Source organism: Salvelinus namaycush, chromosome 42 (genome assembly GCF_016432855.1).
Source record: "Salvelinus namaycush isolate Seneca chromosome 42, SaNama_1.0, whole genome shotgun sequence".
Classification (NCBI taxonomy): Eukaryota; Metazoa; Chordata; class Actinopteri; order Salmoniformes; family Salmonidae; genus Salvelinus; species Salvelinus namaycush.
Window position 1 is genome coordinate 14,080,793 of NC_052348.1, and position 23,373 is coordinate 14,104,165.

The 23,373-nt window shown below is 44.9% G+C and overlaps 1 protein-coding gene and 1 non-coding gene across 6 annotated transcripts in view; one reads left to right on the plus strand and one right to left on the minus strand.

The window, feature by feature from the left end:
* LOC120034790 (type II inositol 3,4-bisphosphate 4-phosphatase-like) overlaps positions 1 to 23,373 on the minus strand; it is a 144,817-nt gene that overhangs the window by 100,086 nt on the left and 21,358 nt on the right. For 3 of the 5 annotated variants that reach the window (XM_038981407.1, XM_038981408.1, XM_038981411.1), the window contains exon 1: positions 19,314 to 19,493. The exons of 1 other annotated variant lie outside the window; for it this stretch is intronic. In XM_038981407.1, the coding sequence (XP_038837335.1) occupies positions 19,314 to 19,321 (8 nt within the window). In that variant the 5' untranslated portion in view covers positions 19,322 to 19,493. Of the gene's footprint in view, positions 1 to 19,313; positions 19,494 to 23,373 lie in introns of those variants that run through there. One more of the 5 variants, XM_038981409.1, reaches the window with a different exon arrangement.
* Positions 16,709 to 16,782, plus strand: trnaa-agc. Its single transcript has one exon. It is a non-coding gene; the product is annotated as a tRNA-Ala (tRNA).

Genomic DNA, 23,373 nt, shown 5'->3' on the forward strand with positions numbered 1-23,373 from the left:
AGCTGTGTTGACATGACAACTGGGTCGGCGTTCTGTACCTTCGAATTGATCACGCGACAAAAGCTTTTGTTTTGATTGTGTTGCTTGCAACGAGTTTCACAAAAGTTGAAAAGTTTGCAACTGATCTGGATGCCACCAAGTTGCAGATGAATTGCTTATCAGTTGCTGGGGGTGTTACATGAAGCAATCCAAAAGCAACATCGCTGCATCCAAGTTGCTTCCTGTAACCCCAGCACATTGTGGTCAAGTCACTGTGTTACACACCCTCGCCCTCCTTCGGTGACAGATACAAAACAGATACCACCGTTCTCATATTAGGGAGCCTCAATTACTTTTCTAACCATGATCTGATGGTAAATCCATTGACAGCAGTAGTTCGTCACACACACACGCACACTTAAATGAACAATTCTCACTGGGTATTAAGCTAGCAGCATGTGATCTAATCCCCCAGTCAGATTGATCTAGCATTAATGGGCCTGGTCCCACTCCCAGTGGACAATTAAGGGCTATCATAATCACAGCCAAAGCCTGGGGTGCGAGAGGGAGAGAGAGAGAGAGGGGGGAGGAGAGGGGGATGACACCCTGGGGAGAGAAGGAGAGGAGAGGGATGGTGAGGGATGGAGAGGGAGAAGAGAGGGATCTGGAGAGGTACTCTGGGTCTGGAGAGAGAAAGAAGGGGATGCTACCCTGTGGAGAGGAGGAGAGGAAGGGAGGGATAGTGGGTTGAAGGACGGAGAGGGAGAAGAGACTGATCTGAAGAGGGACTCGAGGAACTGCAGCAGCGGCGTTCTCGCTCGGAGACTAATTTGCACACGGCGGTCCCTTGCTACACAGAGAGATAGAAGTCTGTTGATGGATCCCAGGACCCACGCCAGACATCTGCTTCAGTGTTTATCTTTCTTGGTACCCCCCCACCCCAACCCACCTCGTCTCCCTCCTTTTCCACTCATCCCTCATCCCCCTCTCCACCACACAGAGAACATTCCGGAAAGTCACCCTGACTGAGTAAACATGGTCAGTCCAGATCGAGCCGCTCGTTCCCTCGGCTTATAATGGAGAAAATGAGATGAGCATGTTGTTGTTTTAACACCTGTTGCGCAGCTAGCAGACCACCACCGTTACTGCAACGGGGCGAGTGGCCCACCTAGGTACACTTTACAGATTGCTTGAGCACCTTACCATAATGAAACATTGCACTTAAGCAAACAGTGTAGGCTTTAAAGTCCTACTCCTACTCCATGCAAGGCTGTAAACTCCTGCTCCAGTCTCATTTGCAGATCATTTATCACGTGATTTACTTCACAAAAGGCACATCTCAATAGGTGGTCCAGGTATCCTCTTTTGTTCTCTATGGCTCCTCAAGAAAGGGGAGAGGCCGATGACATCACATCTCCCCGTCAGACCAGCTCCTTGAAGTTTGCTGCTGTGTCTAAAAACAACACTATTTTGCTCAAACATTTATTTTTGCCTTTTAGTGTGTGTACTTCACTGTATGTATATTTGGGATATGGCTTTTCAACAGTAAAAGTAAAACAAATAGCCGGAGAACGTCTTTAAGGTAATTGATTTATGTGTGGGAGCGATGGGAGATGATGTCATAGTTGTACAGACTGTAGCGTGCACACGGATGGGGGGGTGATATGTCATATACTTGGCATCTTTAAAATACCACATTTTCACAGTTTTCTGACATCAGTGTGTGTGTGTGTGTGTGAGAGAGAGAGTGAGAGAGAGATAATGACCATTATAGCTTAAAGGCAGGTTAAGGAGAGGTTGGTTCAAACCAAGCGAGCGCGTGAACAGAAGTCGCCTTCCTGACAAGATGGTTGCAGCGAGCAGCGCAGCTACAATCTATCTGTTAGAGCTGTGATTGACCTCAAATTAACTTTGAAGCTGCCTGCTGCGGAGCGCTGCCGGAAAAAAGATGGACAGTAAATAAGCTCCTCTCCTCCATCCTCCCACCATTTCTCCACCTCCTCTTCCTCGGTTCTGGAGTTGGCATTGAACAGCATCTACAGATTGCTCTGCCCGCCTGTGATCTCCCCACTCAACTGTCCTCATCTACTAATTGGCCCAGAGTTCACTTTTCGTGACAGTGCTTAAATCAGAGCAGCTTCGTTAAAGAGACTAAAAAATGATGTGCTTAAAAAGGGACACTTCGATGCCGTTTGGAAAGTAAACACTGGTTCTGGAGATGATGAATATGAGGTAAAGAATTGCTGAGGTATGTCTTTAAAGTGCCTGTCGCGTATTTGGAATCGTTCACAAAACAATGAGTTATTAAGGAAGCCGTTTATTGCATTTAAGGGTGATTTATTTTGTAACCCTTCTTCAGTTTGCAAACATGTCTCAAAGTGACACAAATCTGTACTAATAACTCATACTAGTCTGGGTGATGAAATGCAAGTCGCCCGATTTAGTCCTTTTACTTTATTCCATCCTGTGTGCTTTATTTTGAATGGATTAACCTAGAAGTGCTTTAAATATGTATCCTATCATGTGGCGTTTCGGTTTATTTCTTATTTCCTTATTTGAGCGACTTCCTTTACTTTGAATTGGTTAACCTCCTTTTCAGTGTTTGTCTAGCTGTGGTAAGTAGTGTTCGTCAGGGACCTAAGTCATAACCCCCACACCTGAGGAGAGGAGGTTTGTTCAGTAGATTCAAGCCAGCAATGGAAGAGGACAGGTGACACAGGCTGTGCTCAGCCACAGTGTCTGGGGAGAGGGGACTGGATGAGTGTGACCAAGCTGTGCGCACAGAAACATCAGCCCACAGAGAGAAACACAAGATTGAACTTCACTCAATTTTCTAGAGCTGTGGTCACCAACCGGTCGATCTTCAAGACATTCCTAGTCGATCGCCAAACATTTCTGTAAAAAACCCAATGATAAACCCTTGTGTTCCTATTTTTTTTTGTTATTGGGCTGTTGGAGGTAGGTGCACCTGATTCAGCTGCCCTGCGCGCCGGGTGGATGAAATGTTGCCATTTTGAACCATTTCATGTGTCTGAAGGTGCAAACTCTGCCTTTCTGGCGGGCCCAGAGAGCAAATCAAGTGCAATATTGGCCTACAGCTGGCCAATCGGATGGCTCAGATGACTGTGTCTGCAGTAACGTAGCAGGCATAAAAGAAATCTACAGCAAAGTTGATAGTGAGATTTCAAAACATTAAAAAAAAACATGACTAGAGAGAGACTGTCAACGAATACAGCAAAGAGCTGCTGTTGATATGAGTGACTTCATGTTTAAGTTCTTACTCATCACTGTCAACACTTTTTATTCAACACTTAAAATGCCCGTTCTTCCCATTTCCACTCAGCGCTACAACAAGCACTGCAGCAGTAATGAATGAGTAGGAATGTGTATCTATAGGCTTGCATTGTTGTTATTATTAATATCGAGGAGTTTTTCCATTTCTCTGTTCATAGGAGTAACAACATGAATTTGTGCATGAGGCAGAAATAATGCGGTGCGAGTCGAGTTTCACCATCAGCTGGAAGACGGTCTCCCTTTTTGGTCAGTGTCAGTGGAGGAAAGGGAGAGTGGAGGGATGTTGAGAGGCAGACCCTCAGTCTGTGGCTCTCTCCCTCCGCCGAGACTGAGCATCAGACGCAGGCACCATCAGCCCAATAAAATAAAAAGCTAATGATTTTAATGTATGCTCACTCAGCTGTGCTTCACAAGTAATACAACCACGGATCTATTACCTGTGTGATTATATAGCCTACCTCAAATCTTGAAATATAATTGTCAAAAAATGGCCCGAACAACAATGCATTGGCAGTGCAATTCCAGCAAAGCCAATACGCGATTATGATGTATTGGGTCTATAGCTTACATCACAAAAGTCATTGCTACACTACTGTTTTTAATTGGTTAATGTTGCATAGGCTTACAAGTTTTTAAGTCATGTTAATAAAAAATCAGAGCGGTAGATCTCATTTTGACTCAGAAAGTGATCTTGACTCAGAAAAGGTTGGTGACCACTGTTCTAGAGTTTTCCTTGTTAACTCTATCAATGTTTCCCTTTACTGTGGCAATTGTGATCGAATCAACGTAATATTAGCCACTTTCAATGCAACATACCAAAACAGAACGCATAGGATTCTAGTAGGATTCTATTGCATTGTCACGCACTACTCAGCCCGTACTCTACACAGACCTGTCAGACATAAAAAGAACTCTGAGCTGCCATTTGTGCCATTAACTGGACTGTGTTTAAAGCGGGTTCAGCCTCAGTGCTCACAGTAAATGCGCGCTGGAAGTTGCACAGAATTTTCACAATTTTCAAGTTTGCACACAACAGACCTGAAATTTGATCAGTGCCCCAAGAAATTTGAGGGAATATTGAGAGCGATCCTGCTCGGGATGAAAAGGAGAATTACATGTGTGTGTGTACCAATGGTTTCCAGTATGATGACGTTACTGATGAGGCTTTCCCCACCCTCTCCAGACGAGGGCCTGCTACGACGAGACAACGACTACCGCATCGGAACCCCGTGATGCCAGCGGCGACGCGACGAACGCTCCATGCTAAACAACTATGGACTCTAGCTTGTATGTGGTGTGAGTTTGCCCCGGTCTGTCCTTGTGTTTTGTTCTGTGTTGCTTTTATCCTGTAACGCCCTTTTAATATTAAGAAAACATTCATATATTGTCTGCCTGTGTCTGTGGTATAGGGATTGAAAGAACCTTGGTTTTTGACACGTATACGAGCCATGAATATTACAAGCAAACTGGAGTCAATAAAGAATGGCTCCATAAATGAGATGATTTGCTCAGGGAGAGTGTAAAACGTAACAACTCTTTGTTCTGTGAAATATCAAGTTGGAAGTTTTTTTTTCTCCTCCGTGAAACCATTTTCTTTTCTACTCAAACCCATTTCACTTCCTTAAACTCACATGACCCATTCGCAAAGCACAAAAGGCTGCAACAGCACTCGAGCAACCAAATGCACACCTGTCCTGAACTGACCGATGGAGGCCATTTTATGACTGCTGTTCAGAATCATGACTCCAGCCAATCAATTAAAGCCCTGAGCCATAGTGACATCTAACAGCTGCTGGGGCTGTGTAGTGGAGACTTTGGCTTGGCCACCGCCACCTATACTGAGGGACCTGATTCATTCATCGCAATCACTTTAAGCAGTCCCCTATAACCCAATAAAGCTGCTTGTAACAGATGCTACAACCATATCCGAGGGTCCTTACATGGGGAGAAGAAGATTCAATTTGTATCGAAGGTCACTGTAGTCTCTGAGTCATTGAGGCATGAAGCATGGAAACTGGACTGGAACAAACTACTGTTTAGAAACTGTTCTGACAAGGCATCAAGGTTTTAGTCTTGATTGAGTGGGCCTATCAGGGGTTGGAGTGAGGCATAAACAAACCAATCGATGGAGAGGACAGTAAGACGCATGCATGGTTTCTCCCACTCTTGGCTCGGCCTTCCCATCAGCCCTGGCATGCAGTGCCTTGGGCCGGGTCAGATGCAAAGGCGTCTTGAACGTTGAGCACGAAAAGCCCAGGGCAGGAAGTTCAAGACAGACAAAGGAAATGACAGTCAGGTAGAGAGAAAATAGAAACATGAGCAATGTGAGAAAGAGTGCCTTCTAGTCAACCACAAGAGAGAGAGTCACATACAAAAACACAGAGAGAGAGAGAGAGTCACATACAGAAACACAGAGAGAGGGAGAGAGAGAAAGAGAGAGAGAGTCACATACAGAAACACAGAGAGGGAGAGAGAGAGTCACATACAGAAACACAGAGAGAGAGAGAGAGAGAAAGAGAGAGAGAGTCACATACAGAAACACAGAGGAGAGAGAGAGAGAGTCACATACAGAAACACAGAGAAAGAGTCACAAACAGAAACACAGAGAGAGTCACATACAGAAACACAGAGAGAAGAGAGAGAGGGAGAGAGAGAGTCACATAAAGAAACACAGAGAGAGAGAGTCACATACAGAAACACAGAGAGAGGAGAGAGAGGGAGAGAGTCACATACAGAAACAGAGAGGAGAGAGAAAGAGAGTCACATACAGAAACATAGAGAGAGGAGAGAGAAAGAGAGAGAGAGTCACATAAAGAAACACAGAGAGAGAGAGTCACATACAGAAACACAGAGAGAGGAGAGAGAGGGAGAGAGTCACATACAGAAACAGAGAGGAGAGAGAAAGAGAGTCACATACAGAAACATAGAGAGAGGAGAGAGAGAGAGAGAGTCACATACAGAAACACAGAGGAGAGAGAGAGAGAGTCACATACAGAAACACAGAGAAAGAGTCAAACAGAAACACAGAGAGAGTCACATACAGAAACACAGAGAGAAGAGAGAGAGGGAGAGAGTCACATACAGAAACAGAGAGGAGAGAGAAAGAGAGTCACATACAGAAACATAGAGAGAGGAGAGAGAGAGAGAGAGAGAGAGAGAGAGTCACATACAGAAACACAGAGAGAGGAGAGAGATAGAGAGAGTCACATACAGAAACAGAGAGGAGAGAAAGAGAGTCACATACAGAAACATAGAGAGGAGAGAGAGAGAGAGTCACATACAGAAACACAGAGGAGAGAGAGAGAGAGTCACATACAGAAACACAGAGAAAGAGTCACAAACAGAAACACAGAGAGGAGAGAGAGAGAGAGTCACATACAGAAACAGAGAGAGGAGAGAGAGAGAGTCACATACAGAAACACAGTGAGAGGAGAGAGAGAGAGAGAGTCACATACAGAAACAGAGAGAGAGAGAGAGTCTCACGTACAGAAACACAGAGAGGAGAGAGAGAGAGAGAGTCACATACAGAAACACAGAGAGAGGAGAGAGAGAGAGAGAGTTACATACAGAAACACAGAGAGAGGAGAGAGAGAGTCAGATACAGAAACACAGAGAAAGAGTCACAAACAGAAACACAGAGAGGAGAGAGAGAGAGTCACATACAGAAACACAGAGAGAGGAGAGAGAGAGAGAGAGTCACATACAGAAACACAGAGAGGAGAGCGTGAGAGAGAGTAACATACAGAAACACAGATGAGAGAGAGAGAGAGCAGGAGTGAAAGTGAAGAGACATGCAATTGTCTCGCCTCCACAGAGGTCCCCTGAAATGGAGTCTTGAGAGCACAGGGGAGGGGAAAGTTCCAAGGAAACATGCCTTCTTGTCAACCACAAGAGTGAGAGCGTCACATATAGAAACACAGAGAGAGGAGAGTGAGTGAGAGAGCAGGGGTGAAAGGACAGGCCATTGTCTCGCCTCCACAGAGGTCCCCTGAAATGGCGTCTTGAGAGCACAGGGGAGGGGAAAGTTCCATGGAAACGTCAAAGTCCCCAAACTCCCACAGAGAGAGACCAAAAAACCTGACAGCAACAGAAGTACAGCGAAGCACTTAAGCTTACCCCTTAAGAGGCCTAAAGCTTTAGCCGCGGGACGCTAAAAATAAGATAGAAATACACTGCAGGACCCTAAAGAAAAGCTAGTTTCCTTTTTGCTCCCACTATTACTCCTCCTTGTCAACTGAAGTGGAGTTTGTTGGTTGAGTCCCTTCAGGACATGTTAAGAACTGTGTCCCGCATCGCAAGAGGGAGTGGTCATGCAGACATGGAAAAGATTTGCTACTGTGCACAGGAAGATATAGGGCTACTATACAGCTAGTGAAGACGCCAAGGCCCATAAGTCTATGCCTAGTAGGATATGTGTCCGACTCCGAGTTGGATCCTTGACCTATATAAAGCTGGATGGTGGCTAATTATAGATACATGGTCATTAAGGACAGATGTTACGATAAGGGTCGTGTTGATGGAGAAACCAGCCTCTCTGTAGAATCCTCTGCAGTGGACTGAAGAGGGTTGCAAAGACACTCATTGGGAATGAATGAGCTCTTTTTTACGTGACTCTGCGATAATTGGGTTTAGTGCTCAGGGGAGCTGCCTCAATCAATGTGACAACACTGCAGGCTTTGTTCAAACAGGTCGCCAGGATCGCATTGGGACCCACCGGCCGGGCTGGCGCTGTACAGACAGACTGATCTGCAGTTGGATGGCTTCCAGTTCCCTTACTAAAACCTACTAACAGAATTGTGTCTTTTTCATGCCCGTTGATGAAACTAGACTTAGACAAACTACCACAATAGTAGCATGTCGAAACGTAAAAGTCATGATTAACAAATCCCCAGTTAAAGTGTAGATAGACTTTAACAAGAAAAACACCTAATAGGACTAAATGTAAAAGTCATGATTAAAATGCTCCAATATGTTATGGAACAGTACAGTAAGGTATTTGTGTGATATCTGCAGAGAACTAGAACAAACCAGAAACAAACTCCCACTATTTTTAGTCGTCTTTAATGTAAAATTCATGCTTTAAAATACCCAGTATGCTACGCTACGCTGCAGTACAGTGAATTATGTGTGTAATATCTCTCCAGAGAATTAGGGCAGTCCCAAGTCTGACTAGCTCATTTGTCCACACTCTATAATCCATCATTAACATGGAGAAAGTGGTTTCTGGGCGATACTTGAGCATTTGTCAAGTGTTCTTCCTCTGAGCCCTTCGGGTCGAGGGCTATCTACATCTCCATGGTTTATGTAAAACACCGTAGAATGAGGGAATGACACCATGTGATGTTGCCTTAGAGGGGAGGGGCTTACAATTAAAGCCAGAGTACATGTTAATTCATCTCTGTCACTAAGAATTGTTTCTCTCGTTAGGGTGAGATTGGAATAGAAACAGATATATTGTCGTTACGGTGATGTGGAATGACACCTTGTTGAATTCTAAAGATGGCAAAGACAGAGCAGTGAAGTGTTTCTATATATTTTGGGGGGGGGTGGGGGTGGATCAGCTTTAATATTGCAGATAGATATGTCTCTTCACAGCATCCCAACCACACAGTCAGTGACTCACCTACACACGCATGTACAAACACGACAAAAAAGATAAACACACACACACACACACACACACACACACACACACACACACACACACACACACACACACACACACACACACACACACACACACACACACACACACACACACACACACACACACACACACACACACACACACCTTCAGCTGACTAGTATTGTCAACCCACTCTCATTTACCACTTTGGTTTTCTAGGGGAAATAAAATCACTATTCCCCAAACAACCAGGTTCCTGCAGACTGTTCTCAACACAGGCCTTGTATGATTATTTTCATAGTGCATAGATTGAATTGTGTGTGTGTGTTAGTGAGAGTGTGTTTGTTGGGGATTGTGTGGTGTGTGTGTTAGTGAGAGTGTGTTTGTTGGGGATTGTGTGGTGTGTGTGTTAGTGAGAGTGTGTTTGTTGGGGATTGTGTGGTGTGTGTGTTAGTGAGAGTGTGTTTGTTGGGGATTGTGTGGTGTGTGTGTGTGTGTTAGTGAGTGTGTTTGTTGGGGATTGTGTGGTGTGTGTGTTAGTGAGAGTGTGTTTGTTGGGGATTGTGTGGTGTGTGTGTTTGTTGGGGATTGTGTGTGTGTGTGTTAGTGAGAGTGTGTTTGTTGGGGATTGTGTGTGTGTGTGTGTGTGTTAGTGAGAGTGTGTTTGTTGGGGATTGTGTGGTGTGTGTGTTAGTGAGAGTGTGTTTGTTGGGGATTGTGTGGTGTGTGTGTTAGTGAGAGTGTGTTTGTTGGGGATTGTGTGTGTGTGTGTTAGTGAGAGTGTGTTTGTTGGGGATTGTGTGTGTGTGTGTTAGTGAGAGTGTGTTTGTTGGGGATTGTGTGTGTGTGTGTGTGTTAGTGAGAGTGTGTTTGTTGGGGATGGTATGCGTGTGTGTGTTAGTGAGAGTGTGTTTGTTGGGGATGGTATGCGTGTGTGTGTTAGTGAGAGTGTGTTTGTTGGGGATTGTGTGTGTGTGTGTGTGTTAGTGAGAGTGTGTTTGTTGGGGATGGTATGCGTGTGTGTGTTAGTGAGAGTGTGTTTGTTGGGGATTGTGTGTGTGTGTGTGTTAGTGAGAGTGTGTTTGTTGGGGATGGTATGCGTGTGTGTGTTAGTGAGAGTGTGTTTGTTGGGGATGGTATGCGTGTGTGTGTTAGTGAGAGTGTGTTTGTTGGGGATTGTGTGTGTGTGTGTGTGTTAGTGAGAGTGTGTTTGTTGGGGATGGTATGCGTGTGTGTGTTAGTGAGAGTGTGTTTGTTGGGGATTGTGTGTGTGTGTGTGTTAGTGAGAGTGTGTTTGTTGGGGATGGTATGCGTGTGTGTGTTAGTGAGAGTGTGTTTGTTGGGGATTGTGTGTGTGTGTGTGTGTGTGTTAGTGAGAGTGTGTTTGTTGGGGATTGTGTGTGTGTGTGTGTGTTAGTGAGAGTGTGTTTGTTGGGGATGGTATGCGTGTGTGTGTGTGTTAGTGAGAGTGTGTTTGTTGGGGATGGTATGCGTGTGTGTGTGTGTTAGTGAGAGTGTGTTTGTTGGGGATGGTGTGTGTGTTAGTGAGAGTGTGTTTGTTGGGGATGGTGTGTGTGTGTGTGTTAGTGAGAGTGTGTTTGTTGGGGATGGTGTGTGTGTGTGTGTGTTAGTGAGAGTGTGTTTGTTGGGGATGGTGTGTGTGTTAGTGAGAGTGTGTTTGTTGGGGATGGTATGCGTGTGTGTGTGTTAGTGAGAGTGTGTTTGTTGGGGATGGTGTGTGTGTTAGTGAGAGTGTGTTTGTTGGGGATGGTGTGTGTGTGTGTGTTAGTGAGAGTGTGTTTGTTGGGGATGGTGTGTGTGTTAGTGAGAGTGTGTTTGTTGGGGATGGTGTGTGTGTTAGTGAGAGTGTGTTTGTTGGGGATGGTGTGTGTGTTAGTGAGAGTGTGTTTGTTGGGGATGGTATGTGTGTGTGTGTGTTAGTGAGAGTGTGTTTGTTGGGGATGGTGTGTGTGTGTGTGTGTTAGTGAGAGTGTGTTTGTTGGGGATTGTGTGTGTGTGTGTGTGTGTTAGTGAGAGTGTGTTTGTTGGGGATGGTGTGTGTGTGTGTGTGTTAGTGAGAGTGTGTTTGTTGGGGATTGTGTGTGTGTGTGTTAGTGAGAGTGTGTTTGTTGGGGATGGTATGCGTGTGTGTGCGTGTGTCTGTATGTGGTGGGGACGACAACTCTATTTTAGATTACATCCACGTCAGGTTATTCAAAAGCCAAGTGTGGATCGATGACAATTGAATGAGAGCGGGAGATGTCAGGACAGAAAACAGGAACAGTCACTGACCTTCCTCACGATACAGTGGATGAATACCATCCATTAATCAAGTGACGGGGCTCAATAGTCTCCTTAGTCATTCATTCCCAGATAACGTACTGAAACCTGCCACTTCAGAAGCACTACAGAACACGGAGAAGGCCGAGATCCGCTCAAGACGATAAGTCAAAAGAAAGAAAACAGGAGAGAGAAACCGCCGTCCGGCCTCCACAATGAATGCAGCTTTCCCCTCAATTAAAAACCACACAGGAGGAGAACGAACGTCCCCTTTCGCAAGCACTGAAATGACTCCGAGAGAGAGAGAGAGAGAGAGAGAGAGAGACGGATGCAACGAGCGCAGACATGGAAGCGTAATTATTATTTTTTTATGAAGTGTGAAAGCGCTGGCAAAACAGCTCTTTCCTCCGGCGTAAAACAGATGGGTTTTGAAGCGTAATTGCTCTTGGTAAAATTCCAGCAACCGATTCTGACGGCAACTGGTTGTGACAAGCGTTTGCTGCTCAGATAGGACTGTAGGAGGGCGGTGGCACCGCGGCTGTTTGCTGCTCGAATCACATTTTAATTGTCTCGCCATTCTGTCCATAATAAACCAGGTAGACTTTTACTTTACAGACAAAAACAGTCCCGAAGTTTGTTTTACTGGTACATGCTGTTCTCGATACACGGTGGAGCCAATTAGATGCACAGTGCTGTGCCAATGCTGTCGGAGTTGGAGGCAGAGAGGGATATGGTTGTCACCCACCTTTGACCCTTTAAAATGGCATGCTTGAGTGAACATGAAGCCAGCATCTCATTTTGCCAACCGTGGAAGTTAGGAAGAGAGCAAACACACACAGAGGCCAAGAGCGAGAGAGACACAGAGAGAGAGGGGGGGAGAGAGAGAGGGGGGGAGAGACCAAGATGATTAAATAATTAACATGTTCCCACAATTACTGAATAACGTCTACGTTATAGAAGGCATACGATTACAGTAACTATGGAAGTGGTAAAGCAGTCGTTATGTTTTTTATGTAGCATGGTAACCAGTCACATAGTATACGGTATATGCTGTCTATTGCCTCATTCCTTGTGCTATGTAGCGGTTCAGTGTGACCACATGACTTCTCTGTTACCTAGAAACCATTGTGGATTGTGAATATGATCACAAATGTCCTCTGATTCCAACCTAACAGAACAACCCCCCAGAAGGACTGTGGCTTTCATTAAGGTTCATATGGGAAAACAAGAGAGAATCCACAGTCTCTGAGCCCGGATTTATCAAGCATCTCGGAGCACGAGTGATGGTCTAGGATCAGTTTTGCCTTTTAGTTTTGCCACACCTGTACATCATGATTAATACCATCACGGACAGGGAGGAACTGATCCTAGATCAGATACAGGCCATGGTCTGAGTCCCTATCCCTAATAGACACAGGGCAGTGTGCATGTAATTACTACTGCCGATAGTTACTGGCTTGATGGATTTGCAATGCCTGGTAACGGACCAGCACTCCACTGGGTTCCATTGATTGCAGGTAGGGAACGCTGGACGCTCTTAGATCGTCAGGGCTGTTGTGCAGCCGCAGGCGTTAATACACCCGTGTAGGCACACATATAATGATGCACCCATTTCAAAACAAAGTTTATTTGTCACGTGCGCCGAATACAACAGGCGTAGTAGACCTTACAGTGAAACGCTTACTTACAGGCCCTAACCAACAATGCAATTTTTAAGTAAAAAATAGGTATTAGGTGAACAATAGATAAGTAAAGAAAAAAAAAACAACAGTAAAAAGACAGTGAAAAATAACAGTAGCGAGGCTATATACAGTAGCGAGGCTATATACAGTAGCGAGGCTATAACAGTAGCGAGGCTATAACAGTAGCGAGGCTATATACAGTAGCGAGGCTATAACAGTAGCGAGGCTATATACAGTAGCGAGGCTATATACAGTAGCGAGGCTATAACAGTAGCGAGGCTATATACAGTAGCGAGGCTATATACAGTAGCGAGGCTATAACAGTAGCGAGGCTACATACAGTAGCGAGGCTATATACAGTAGCGAGGCTATATACAGTAGCGAGGCTATATACAGTAGCGAGGCTATATACAGTAGCGAGGCTATAACAGTAGCGAGGCTATAACAGTAGCGAGGCTATAACAGTAGAGAGGCTATAACAGTAACGAGGCTATAACAGTAACGAGGCTATAACAGTAGCGAGGCTATATACAGTAGCGAGGCTATAACAGTAGCGAGGCTATAACAGTAGCGAGGCTATAACAGTAGCGAGGCTATAACAGTAGCGAGGCTATATACAGTAGCGAGGCTATAACAGTAGCGAGGCTATAACAGTAGCGAGGCTATAACAGTAGCGAGGCTATAACAGTAACGAGGCTATATACAGGCACCGGTTAGTCAGGCTGATTGAGGTAGTATGTACATGTAGGTATGGTCGAAATTACTATGCATATATAATAAACAGAGAGTAGCAGTAGCTTAAAAGAGGGGTTGGTGGGTGGCGGGTGGCGGGACACAATGCAGATAGTCTGGGTAGCCAATGTGCGGGGTACCGATTAGTCAGGCTAATTGAGGTAGTATGTATATGAGTGTATAGTTAAAGTGAATATGCATATATGATAAACAGAGAGTAGCAGCAGCGTAAAAGAGGGGTTGGGGGAGACACAACGCAAATAGTCAGGGTAGCCTTTTGATTACCTGTTCAGGAGTCTTATGATTTGGGGGTAAAAGCTGTTGAGAAGCCTTTTGGTCCTAGACTTGGCGCTCCAGTACTGCTTGCCATGATGTAGCAGAGGGAACAGTCTATGACTAGGATGGCTGGAGTCTTTGACAATTTTTAGGGCCTTCCTCTGGTATAGAGGCCCCAGTGATGTACTGGGCTGTACGCACTACCCTCTGTAGTGCCTTGCGGTCGGAGGCTGCGCAGTTGCCGTACCAGGTAGTGATGCAACCAGTCAGGATCTCTATGTTGCAGCTGTAGAACCTTTTGAGGATCTGAGGACCCATGCAAATCTTTTTAGTTTCCTGAGGGGGAATAGGCTTTGTCGTGTCCTCTTCACGACTGTCTTGGTGTGTTTGGACCATTCTAGTTTGTTGGTGATGTGGATACCAAGGAACACGAAGCTCTCAACCTGCTCCACTACAGCCCCGTCGATGAGAATGGGGGCGTGCTCGGTCTTCCTTTTCCTGTAATCCACAATCATCTCCTTAGTTTTGGTTACGTTGCGGGATAGGTTGTTATTCTGGCACCACCCGGTCAGGTCTCTGACCTCCTCCCTATAGGCTGTCTCATCGTTGTCAATGATCATGCCTACCACTGTTGTGTCATCTGCAAACTTAATGATGGTGTTGGAGTCGTGCCTGGCCACGCAGTCGTGGGTGAACAGGGAGCACAGGAGGGGACTGAGCACGCACCCCAGAGGGGCTCCAATGTTGAGGATCAGCATGGCAGATGTGTTGCTACCTACCCTCACCACCTGGGGGCGGCCCGTCAGGAAGTCCAGGATCCAGTTGCAGAGGGAGGTGTTTAGTCCCAGGATCCTTAGCTTAGTGATGAGCTTTGAGGGTACTATGGTGTTGAACGCTGAGCTGTAGTCAATGAATAGCATTCTCACATAGGTTTTCCTTTTGTCCAGGTGCGAAAGGGCAGTGTGGAGTGCAATAGAGATTGCATCATCTGTGGATCTGTTTGGGCGGTATGCAAATTAGACTGGGTCTAGGGTTTCTGGGATAATGGTGTTGATGTGAGCCATTACCAGCCTTTCAAAGCACTTCATGGCTACGGACGTGAGTGCTACGGGTCTGTAGTCATTTAGGCAGGTTGCCTTTGTGTTCTTGGGCACAGGGACTATGTTGGTCTGCTTGAAACATGTTGGTATTACAGACTCAAATCAGGGACATCTTGAAAATGTCAGTGAAGACACCTGCCAGTTGGTCAGCACATGCCCGGAGCACACGTCCTGGTAATCCGTTTGGCCCCGTGGCCTTGTGAATGTTGACCTGTTTAAAGGTCTTACTCACGTTGGCTACAGAGAGCGTGGTCACACAGTCGTCCGTAACAGCTGATGTTCTCATGCATGCTTCAGTGTTGCATGCTTCGAAGCGAGCATAGAAGTGATTTAGCTCGTCTGGTAGGCTCGTATCACTGGGCAGCTTGCAGCTGTGCTTCCCTTTGTAGTCTGTAATAATCTGCAAGCCCTGCCACATAAGACGAGCGTTGGAGCCGGTGTAGTAAGATTCAATCTTAGCCCTGTATTGGCGCTTTGCCTGTTTGATGGTTCGTCGCAGGGCATAGCAGGATTTATTATAAGCTTCCATGTTAGAATCCCGCACCTTGAAAGTGGCAGCACTACCCTTTAGCTCAGTGCAAATGTTGCCTGTAATCCATGGCTTCTGGTTGGGGTAAGTACGTACAGTCACTGTGGGGACAACGTCCTCGATGCACTTATTGATAAAGCCAGTGACTGATGTGGTGTACTCCTCAATGCCATCGGAAGAATCGTGGAACATATTCCAGTCTGTGATAGCAAGGCAGTCCTGTAGTTTAGCATCTGCTTCATCTGACCACTTTTTTAGACCGAGTCACTGGTGCTTCCTGCTTTCATTTTTGCTTGTAAGCAGGAATCAGGAGGATAGAGTTGTGGTCAGAACGCGTCTCTGTGTGTGGAGTACAGGTGATCTAGAATTTTCTTCCCTCTGGTTGCGCATTTAACATGTTGATAGAAATGAGGTAAAACTGATTTAAGTTTCCCTGCATTAAAGTCTCCGGCCACTAGGAGCGCCGCCTCTGGGTGAGCGGTTTCCGGTTTGCTTATTTCCTTATACAGCTGACTGAGTGCGGTCTTAGCGCCAACATCCATCTGTGGTGGTAAATAAACAGCCACGAAAAGTATAGATGAAAACTCTTGGCAAATAGTGTGGTCTACAGTTTATCATAAAATACTCTACTTCAGACGAGCAAAATCTTGAGACTTCCTTAGATTTCCTGCACCAGCTGTTGTTTACAAATATGCACAGACTGCCCCCCCCCTCGTCTTACCGGAGTGTGCTGTTCTATCTAGCCTGTGCAGAGTATATCCTGCTAGCTGAAGTTACAGTTTTTGATGTCCCGTTAGTAGGATATTCGTGATCGTACCTTGTCTAATTTATTGTCCAATGATTGTACGTTGGTGAGTAATATTGACGGTAACGGCCGCTTTCCCACTCGCCTTATGCGGATCCTTACGAGGCACCCATCCCTGTGTCCTCTGTACCTGCGTCTCTTTCTCTTGCCAATAATGGGGATGTTGGCCTTGTCGGGTGTTAGCAGTATATCCCGTGCGTCCTGCTTGTTGAAGAAAGAATCTTTGTCTAATCCGAGGTGAGAGATCAATGTCCAAGACATCCAGAAGCTCTTTTTTGCCGAAAAAAACATTAAGTACAAAATAAGTTACAAATAATGCGACAAAAAAACACATAATAGTACAATTGGTTAGGCGCACGTAAAACTGCTGCCATTTCTTCCTCTGCCGTTTAGCGCTACAGTCTAGTCCCCTGTGGCTCAGTTGGTAGAGCATGGCGCAAGCAACGCCAGGGTTGTGGGTTCGATTCCCACGGGGGACCAATTTAAAAATGTATGCGCTCACTACTGTAAGTCGCTCTGGATAAGAGCGTCTGCTAAAATGAAGCCCAGCTGTCTAGGCTACGTGTAGGATAAGAATAGAATGCTACTTGTGGCAAGATGATACTTCTAATACAAATGTGGTGCTCTGGTAACGACAGGGTCCATGGGATACTGACCAATTTTTGAGGACACAATCAAAACCATTTTTCAACCCAGAGTCTTCAAAAGCTTGTAATAATAACTGCTTTCAATGGCCTCACTTCAAGGAGGGCTTGGTGTCTAGACTAGCCATTTTGTAATGAAGAATTGTAACTTTGCAAGTGACTAATCAAGCACTTTCCATTTGTATACGTTTGCAGTGTGTGTGTGTGTGTGTGTGCGTGGCTTGCTTTGTATACTCAATATCGCTTGTGTCTTCATGCAGACACTATACTAAACACAGACGTCTCAGCGAAGCAAGAGTGTCGGGTCCACTATCATTACCCATAGAGGCCGTCTGGAGCCTGTATTAAAAACATGGAACAGAGTGAAAAGTCATTTTAATGTCATAGATATCAGCTGGAATGCGGTTTAAACCAATCGGCATTCAGGATTAGACCCACTCGTTGTATAATAAACAAAAAAAAGTACTGTACGTTTGCAAAGGTCACGCACGCCTCTCTAAAGCACATTTAATATACTTCATGGTCCAATTTAAGCTTCACACTGAAGAAGGCTGCAAAGCCGAAACATCTGTGTACGCTATCCCCGATGCAGTGAAAAGAATTCAAGCAATCTAAAAGGAAGTAAGCTTTATGAGACATCTTTTAGAGTGCGGACCCATTGCACCTTTTGTTTGTCAACTTAAGCCTCACCAAGAGGAGCAAAGTCATTCTGGAGAGCGTGGTCTCAAAAGGTCACCTTTGACTCTGAAATAAAAGCTAGGCTTTTAAAGAGCAGGAGCACGTAGCTTCCTCGTACACCCCTAGGAGAGAGAGAGGATTTAAGGCACACACACACTGTTGAAGGCTGCTGGTGCAGGTCATTGGTATCGACAGGAGGAACCGTTTGCCTTCCGCCTGGCTTCCCTCTCAAGGTCTGGAAAGTCGCCGGGATTAGATTCTGAGTAATCATTCGATTCGGAGGAAGGCTTCCCACTAAGATTTGAGCCGATTGGAATGAGCAGCGTCACTGATTACACAATTACAGATAGATACATAGAGAGAGAGACACAGAGACAGACAGAGAACGACAGAGAGAGAGAGAGCGACAGAGAGAGAGAGAGAGAGAGAGCGACAGAGAGAGAGAGAGAGAGAGCGACAGAGAGAGAGAGAGAGAGAGCGACAGAGAGAGAGAGAGAGAGCGACAGAGAGAGAGAGAGAGAGAGCGACAGAGAGAGAGAGAGCAACAGAGAGAGAGAGAGAGAGAGCGACAGAGAGAGAGAGAGAGAGCGACAGAGAGAGAGAGAGAGCGACAGAGAGAGAGAGAGAGCGACAGAGAGAGAGAGCGACAGAGAGAGAGAGAGCGACAGAGAAAGAAAAAATTAAGAGAAACAGAAAGACAAGAAAAAAGGAATGTATCATTTCATAGTCATTTTTTTGACAAAATATGACTTTGGTGTCTACGGTGACACCATACGTAAGGGACTGTATCACAATGCCTGCAGTGCTGCAAAAAGGCACCCAGGTGCAGACAAACCACAAGTTCAAACACTTCAAAACCACTTGTTTGTACAGCTGTCCCGACACTGAATGTACAAAACATTAGGAACACTTAATATTGAGTTGCACCCCATTTTGCTCTCAGAACAGACTCAATTCGTCGGGTTATGGACTCTATAAGGTGTTGAAAGGGTTCCACATAGATGCTGGCCCATGTTGACTCCAATGCTTCCCACAAGTGTGTCAAGTTGGCTGGATGTCCTTTTGGTGGTGGACCATTCTTGATACAGACAGGAAACTGTTGAGCGTGAAAAATGCCTAGTACCATACCCCATTCAAAGGCACTTAAATCTTGTCTTGCCCAACGGCACACATACACAATCCATATCTCATTTGTCTCAAGGCTTAAAAATCCTTCAATAATGGATCATAGATTTCACCTGGATTCACATGGAAAGAGCAGGTGTTCTTAATGTTTTGTTCACTCAGTGTATATTTAAGCAATAAGGCCTGAGGAGGTGTGGTATATGGCCAATATACCATGGCTAAGGGCTGTTCTTAAGCCCGACGCAACGTGGAGTGCCTGGATACTGCCCTTAGTCGTGGTATATTTGCCATATACAACAAACCCCCGAGGTTCCTTATTACTATTATAAACTGGTTACCAATGTAATTAGAACAGTAAAAATAAATGTTTTGTCATACCCGTGGTATACAGTTGGATATACCACGCCTGTCAGCCAATCAGCATTGAGGGGTCGAACCACCCAGTTTATAATATTGCCTAACCAACAAGTACACATTATGCACACACAAACAAAACAAACAAAACAAAATTCCAGGGGGCATTAATTCAACTTTACGACTCATGTAATCATAGAAACACTTGCCCTCTCATTCTCTCCTCCGCCACGAGGCTGCCCTCTCCGTCTATCCTCTGCCAGCTAAGACCTTTTCAAACCACTGTCATCCAAATGTTAAGGCCTTATTCATGCCAAAACGTCAGACACATTTTAGATAGTTAAAGTGACTTAAAGAGACAGAACGCTGAGTTGAACTTAACTCCCTTCAACCAGAGGGCTCATCACAACTGCACTGCAGCAATGTGCTTTCCTCTCCCCGAGTGTGTGTGTGTGTGTGTGTGTGGGGCTCATAACTATCTCTGCACTGTGTCAATATGACCTTGGCGCTAAAGGGTATTTCCACCACTTTTCAACTTCATTTTCATTATCTCCAGCTCAATACCAGTGTGAAAACGGTGCATTTCTACATTTTGTAGGGAAAAAAATAAAGTTAAAAAGTTCTACCCGATGACATCCCAAAAAATTTCAATGAGATTGGCAGTGATGCCCACTGGCCAGAAACTTGCTGTTTTTCTTACTTTTAAATCGCACCTCATGATGTCACAGAGAAGCATTTTTAGGAGTTTGTCTTATCTTTTTAACCACAGATCATAGAAACGCAGCGTTTTCACATGTAGACACTGGTATGGTGCTGGAGATAATGAATATGAGGTTGAAAAGTGGCGGAGTTGCCCTTTAAGCCAATGGGAGTTGCATGTCAAAGCTGTTACACCATCCGTACACATGACTGACCAAACATTAACAACAGACCTAGTAAGTCATTGTTTGTTTGAAACCTTTTAAAACAGTAGCTTGTCTTCATGTCAACCTCTGTTTCCCACAAAGTTAGCAGCTTCAGCCCTGGTCGAAGCCATATAATAGAATTACTAGACCTGCCATCCCCATTCATCAGTACGCGTGGTCTGATGGGGCTTTTACCATTCTACTAATTATATTTCTATGTTTAAAGCATATGCAGAGGTCTAGATCAAACGCGTCAAATGCAGAACATGGCTCCGATGCTTTTTACCTCTGCACTTCCTCTGTGTCCGTGTGGAGATCAGGAGTAGAGAGGGGCAATCTGCCTAACAAAGCAACGATAGAAATACCATTATGCACTTTGTCAACGTGGTCTAGATGATTCAACAACCAGGTGCGAGATCAAGGGAGGCTGTGGAGGGAAGAGCGGAGCTAAGAGGAACAGGGACGGGCTGAAATCAAGAGCCAGGAGGTGGTTGTGGTGGTGGAGCAGCTCGGGTGAGCTGCATGTCATGCAGCCTACAGCTCTGATATTAGGCACTGTTGGGCTGGATGGGGGCTCAGTGTCAACACTCTCTCTCCCTGATACCTTCACCAGTTTAGGGGTGAGTGAGGAGGTGGATCAGGGACTGAGGCTCCATGACAGAACACTGTCTCTAAAAAATGACTTAGCTCTTTATGGGCTTTAGTCAGAAACAGATTCAAGTGGATAAAGGCAGGATATTATACATGACCCCCCCTTTCCTTCCTGGGTGTGGGGATGTATCGGGAGAGGAGCGCAGCGGAGATTGCAGGTCTCCCGTCGTCTCCTCTACAGAGTGCTGGAATGATGGAGGGCCACAATCTCTTCCAAAGCGGAGAAGAAAGAAATCGACCCCAATGGCAGGCATCGAGACATCCTCATTTGATCCCTCCTTCATGTTGTCCTCATTATAACCCACTCATCAAATAGACCAGGACTTGGCTCAGGTGGGTCCCCCTACATTCTAAGCCCCTTTTGTCCCATGTCTACTGAGATTTATACCATGGCATTGTTGAATACTTGTTTCTAATTGGCTGGAAGGGCATTCCAGAGCGTGCATTATTTCCCTATAACCCACAGTATATTTGCATGTTAGAATTCAATGGCTATAGTTAATTTTTCAATTCAAATTGAAAACATTATTGGCATTGTTGAATTCGATTTTCATAATAGCAGGCTTGGACTGATGGTTTGGTAAACTAATCTAGCAAGTCTGTTTGTTTGGTTACCAAGGCAACTACTGTCGCGAACTAGTAAACTTGCTAGCTACATACTTTTTGGATTTGGACATACACCTATGTCTTTTTGGCTCACTATATAAAACTCTCTATTTTCTTATTTCTTCACTCTATATGAGACCTATTACCTTACTCAATATGCATTATGAGTTTCTGGGCACTACTAGAATGTTCCGGATTATCCAGAATGTTCTTTTTAGACAACTTTTTAAAAGCCCAGATTATTTATGAACGGTAATTAAAGCAGGATTTCAGCCCAAGTGTGTGTGTGTGTGAATGTATGTGTGTGTGTGTGTGTCAGCCTGAAAGCGATTCATTTTATCTGGCATGGACATATTTGGTGCCTTGGTGGATCTCTGGTCTAGGTCATTATTTTCATATTCTATCCATGGGCCTCCTAGCCTTGAGGGAATCTTCTAGATTATGCAGTGAAACAGCACAGAAGTGCATTTTGGGTAATGATGGGAGAAATGTGGAGACCATATGTGCATTTCAAAACAAATTTAATGCTGTGTGTGTGTGTGTGTATGTGTATATGCGCGTGCATGTGTATATCTAAATGTGTGTGTGTGTGTGTGTGTGTGTGTGTGTGTGTGTGTGTGTGTGTGTTTGTCTGACTTCCAAACCCATTCCTGCAGCATTAAACATACTTTATTGGACAATTCCACACACAGGAAGTCACAGGCAGCTTCATAGTCAAAATAGTCCTCCCTATGTGCAAACGACAGATAAACGTCTTCCCAATAGCCACCCTGCCACCGCTCTGTCCTACAGTGTTATAAACACTACACACACTATCCACTGGTGACAAATAGATCAAATTAACCAGAAAGGAATAAATAAAGGCATTTAATCTGGTATTGTACAATTGTAATTATTCCCTTTCCTTCCATTATTCCTAACTAAATGTTTGTTTGTGTGTAGTCTCTTTTTGCTAATGACTGTAGAGGACAGAAGCCCCAATCTGTGTTCAACACTGGCTGGTGTGTCATATCATTTGACAGAGAGAGAGAGAGAGGGAGGGAAGGGGGGGAGGGAAGAGAAGGAGAGGGGGAGTGAGAGAGCAGGGGAGAGATAGGAGGGAGAGAGAGAGAGAGAAAGAGAGGGAGGGGGGACAGAGGGATGGAGAGAAAGAAAGAGAGCAGAGGGACTCCCACTTAGTATTTTCAAGGGTTGTCAGAATATATACACTACCGTTCAAAAGTTTGGGGTCACTTAGAAATGTCCTTGTTTTTGAAAGAAAATCATTTTTTTTTGTCTATTTAAAATAACATGAAATTGATCAGAAATACAGTGTAGACATTGTTAATGTTGTAAATGACTATTGTAGCTGGAAACGGCAGAGTTATCTACATAGGCGTACAGAGGCCCATTATCAGCAACTATCACTCCGGTGTTCCAATGACATGTTGTGTTAACTAATCCAAGTTTATCATTTTAAAAGGCTAATCATTAGAAAACCATTATGCAATTATGTTAGCACAGCTGAAAACTATTGTTCTGATTAAAGAAGCAATCAAACTGGCCTTCTTTAGACTATTGAGTATCTGGAACATCAGCATTTGTGGTTTCGATTACAGGCTCAAAATGGCCAGAAACAAAGAGCTTTCTTCTGAAACTCGTCAGTCTATTCTTGTTCTGAGAAATGAAGGCGAGAAATGGCCAAGAAACTGAAGATCTTGTACAACTACTACTCCGTTCACAGAACAGCGCAAATTGGCTCTAACCAGAATAGAAAAAGGAGTGGGAGGCCCCGGTGCACAACTGAGCAAGAGGACAAGTACATTAGAGTGTCTAGTTTGAGAAACAGACACCTCACAAGTCCTCAACTGGCCGCTTCATTAAACAGTACCAGCAAAACACCAGTCTCAATGTCAACAGTGAAGAGGTGACTCCGGGATGCTGGCCTTCTAGGCAGAGTTGCGAAGAAAAAGCCATATCTCAGACTGGCCAATAAAAAGAAAAGATTAAGATGGGTAAAAGAACACAGACACTGGACAGAGGAACTCTGCCTTGAAGGCCAGCATCCCGTTTCATGTCTCAGAACAAGAATAGACTGACGAGTTTCAGAAGAAAGTTCTTTGTTTCT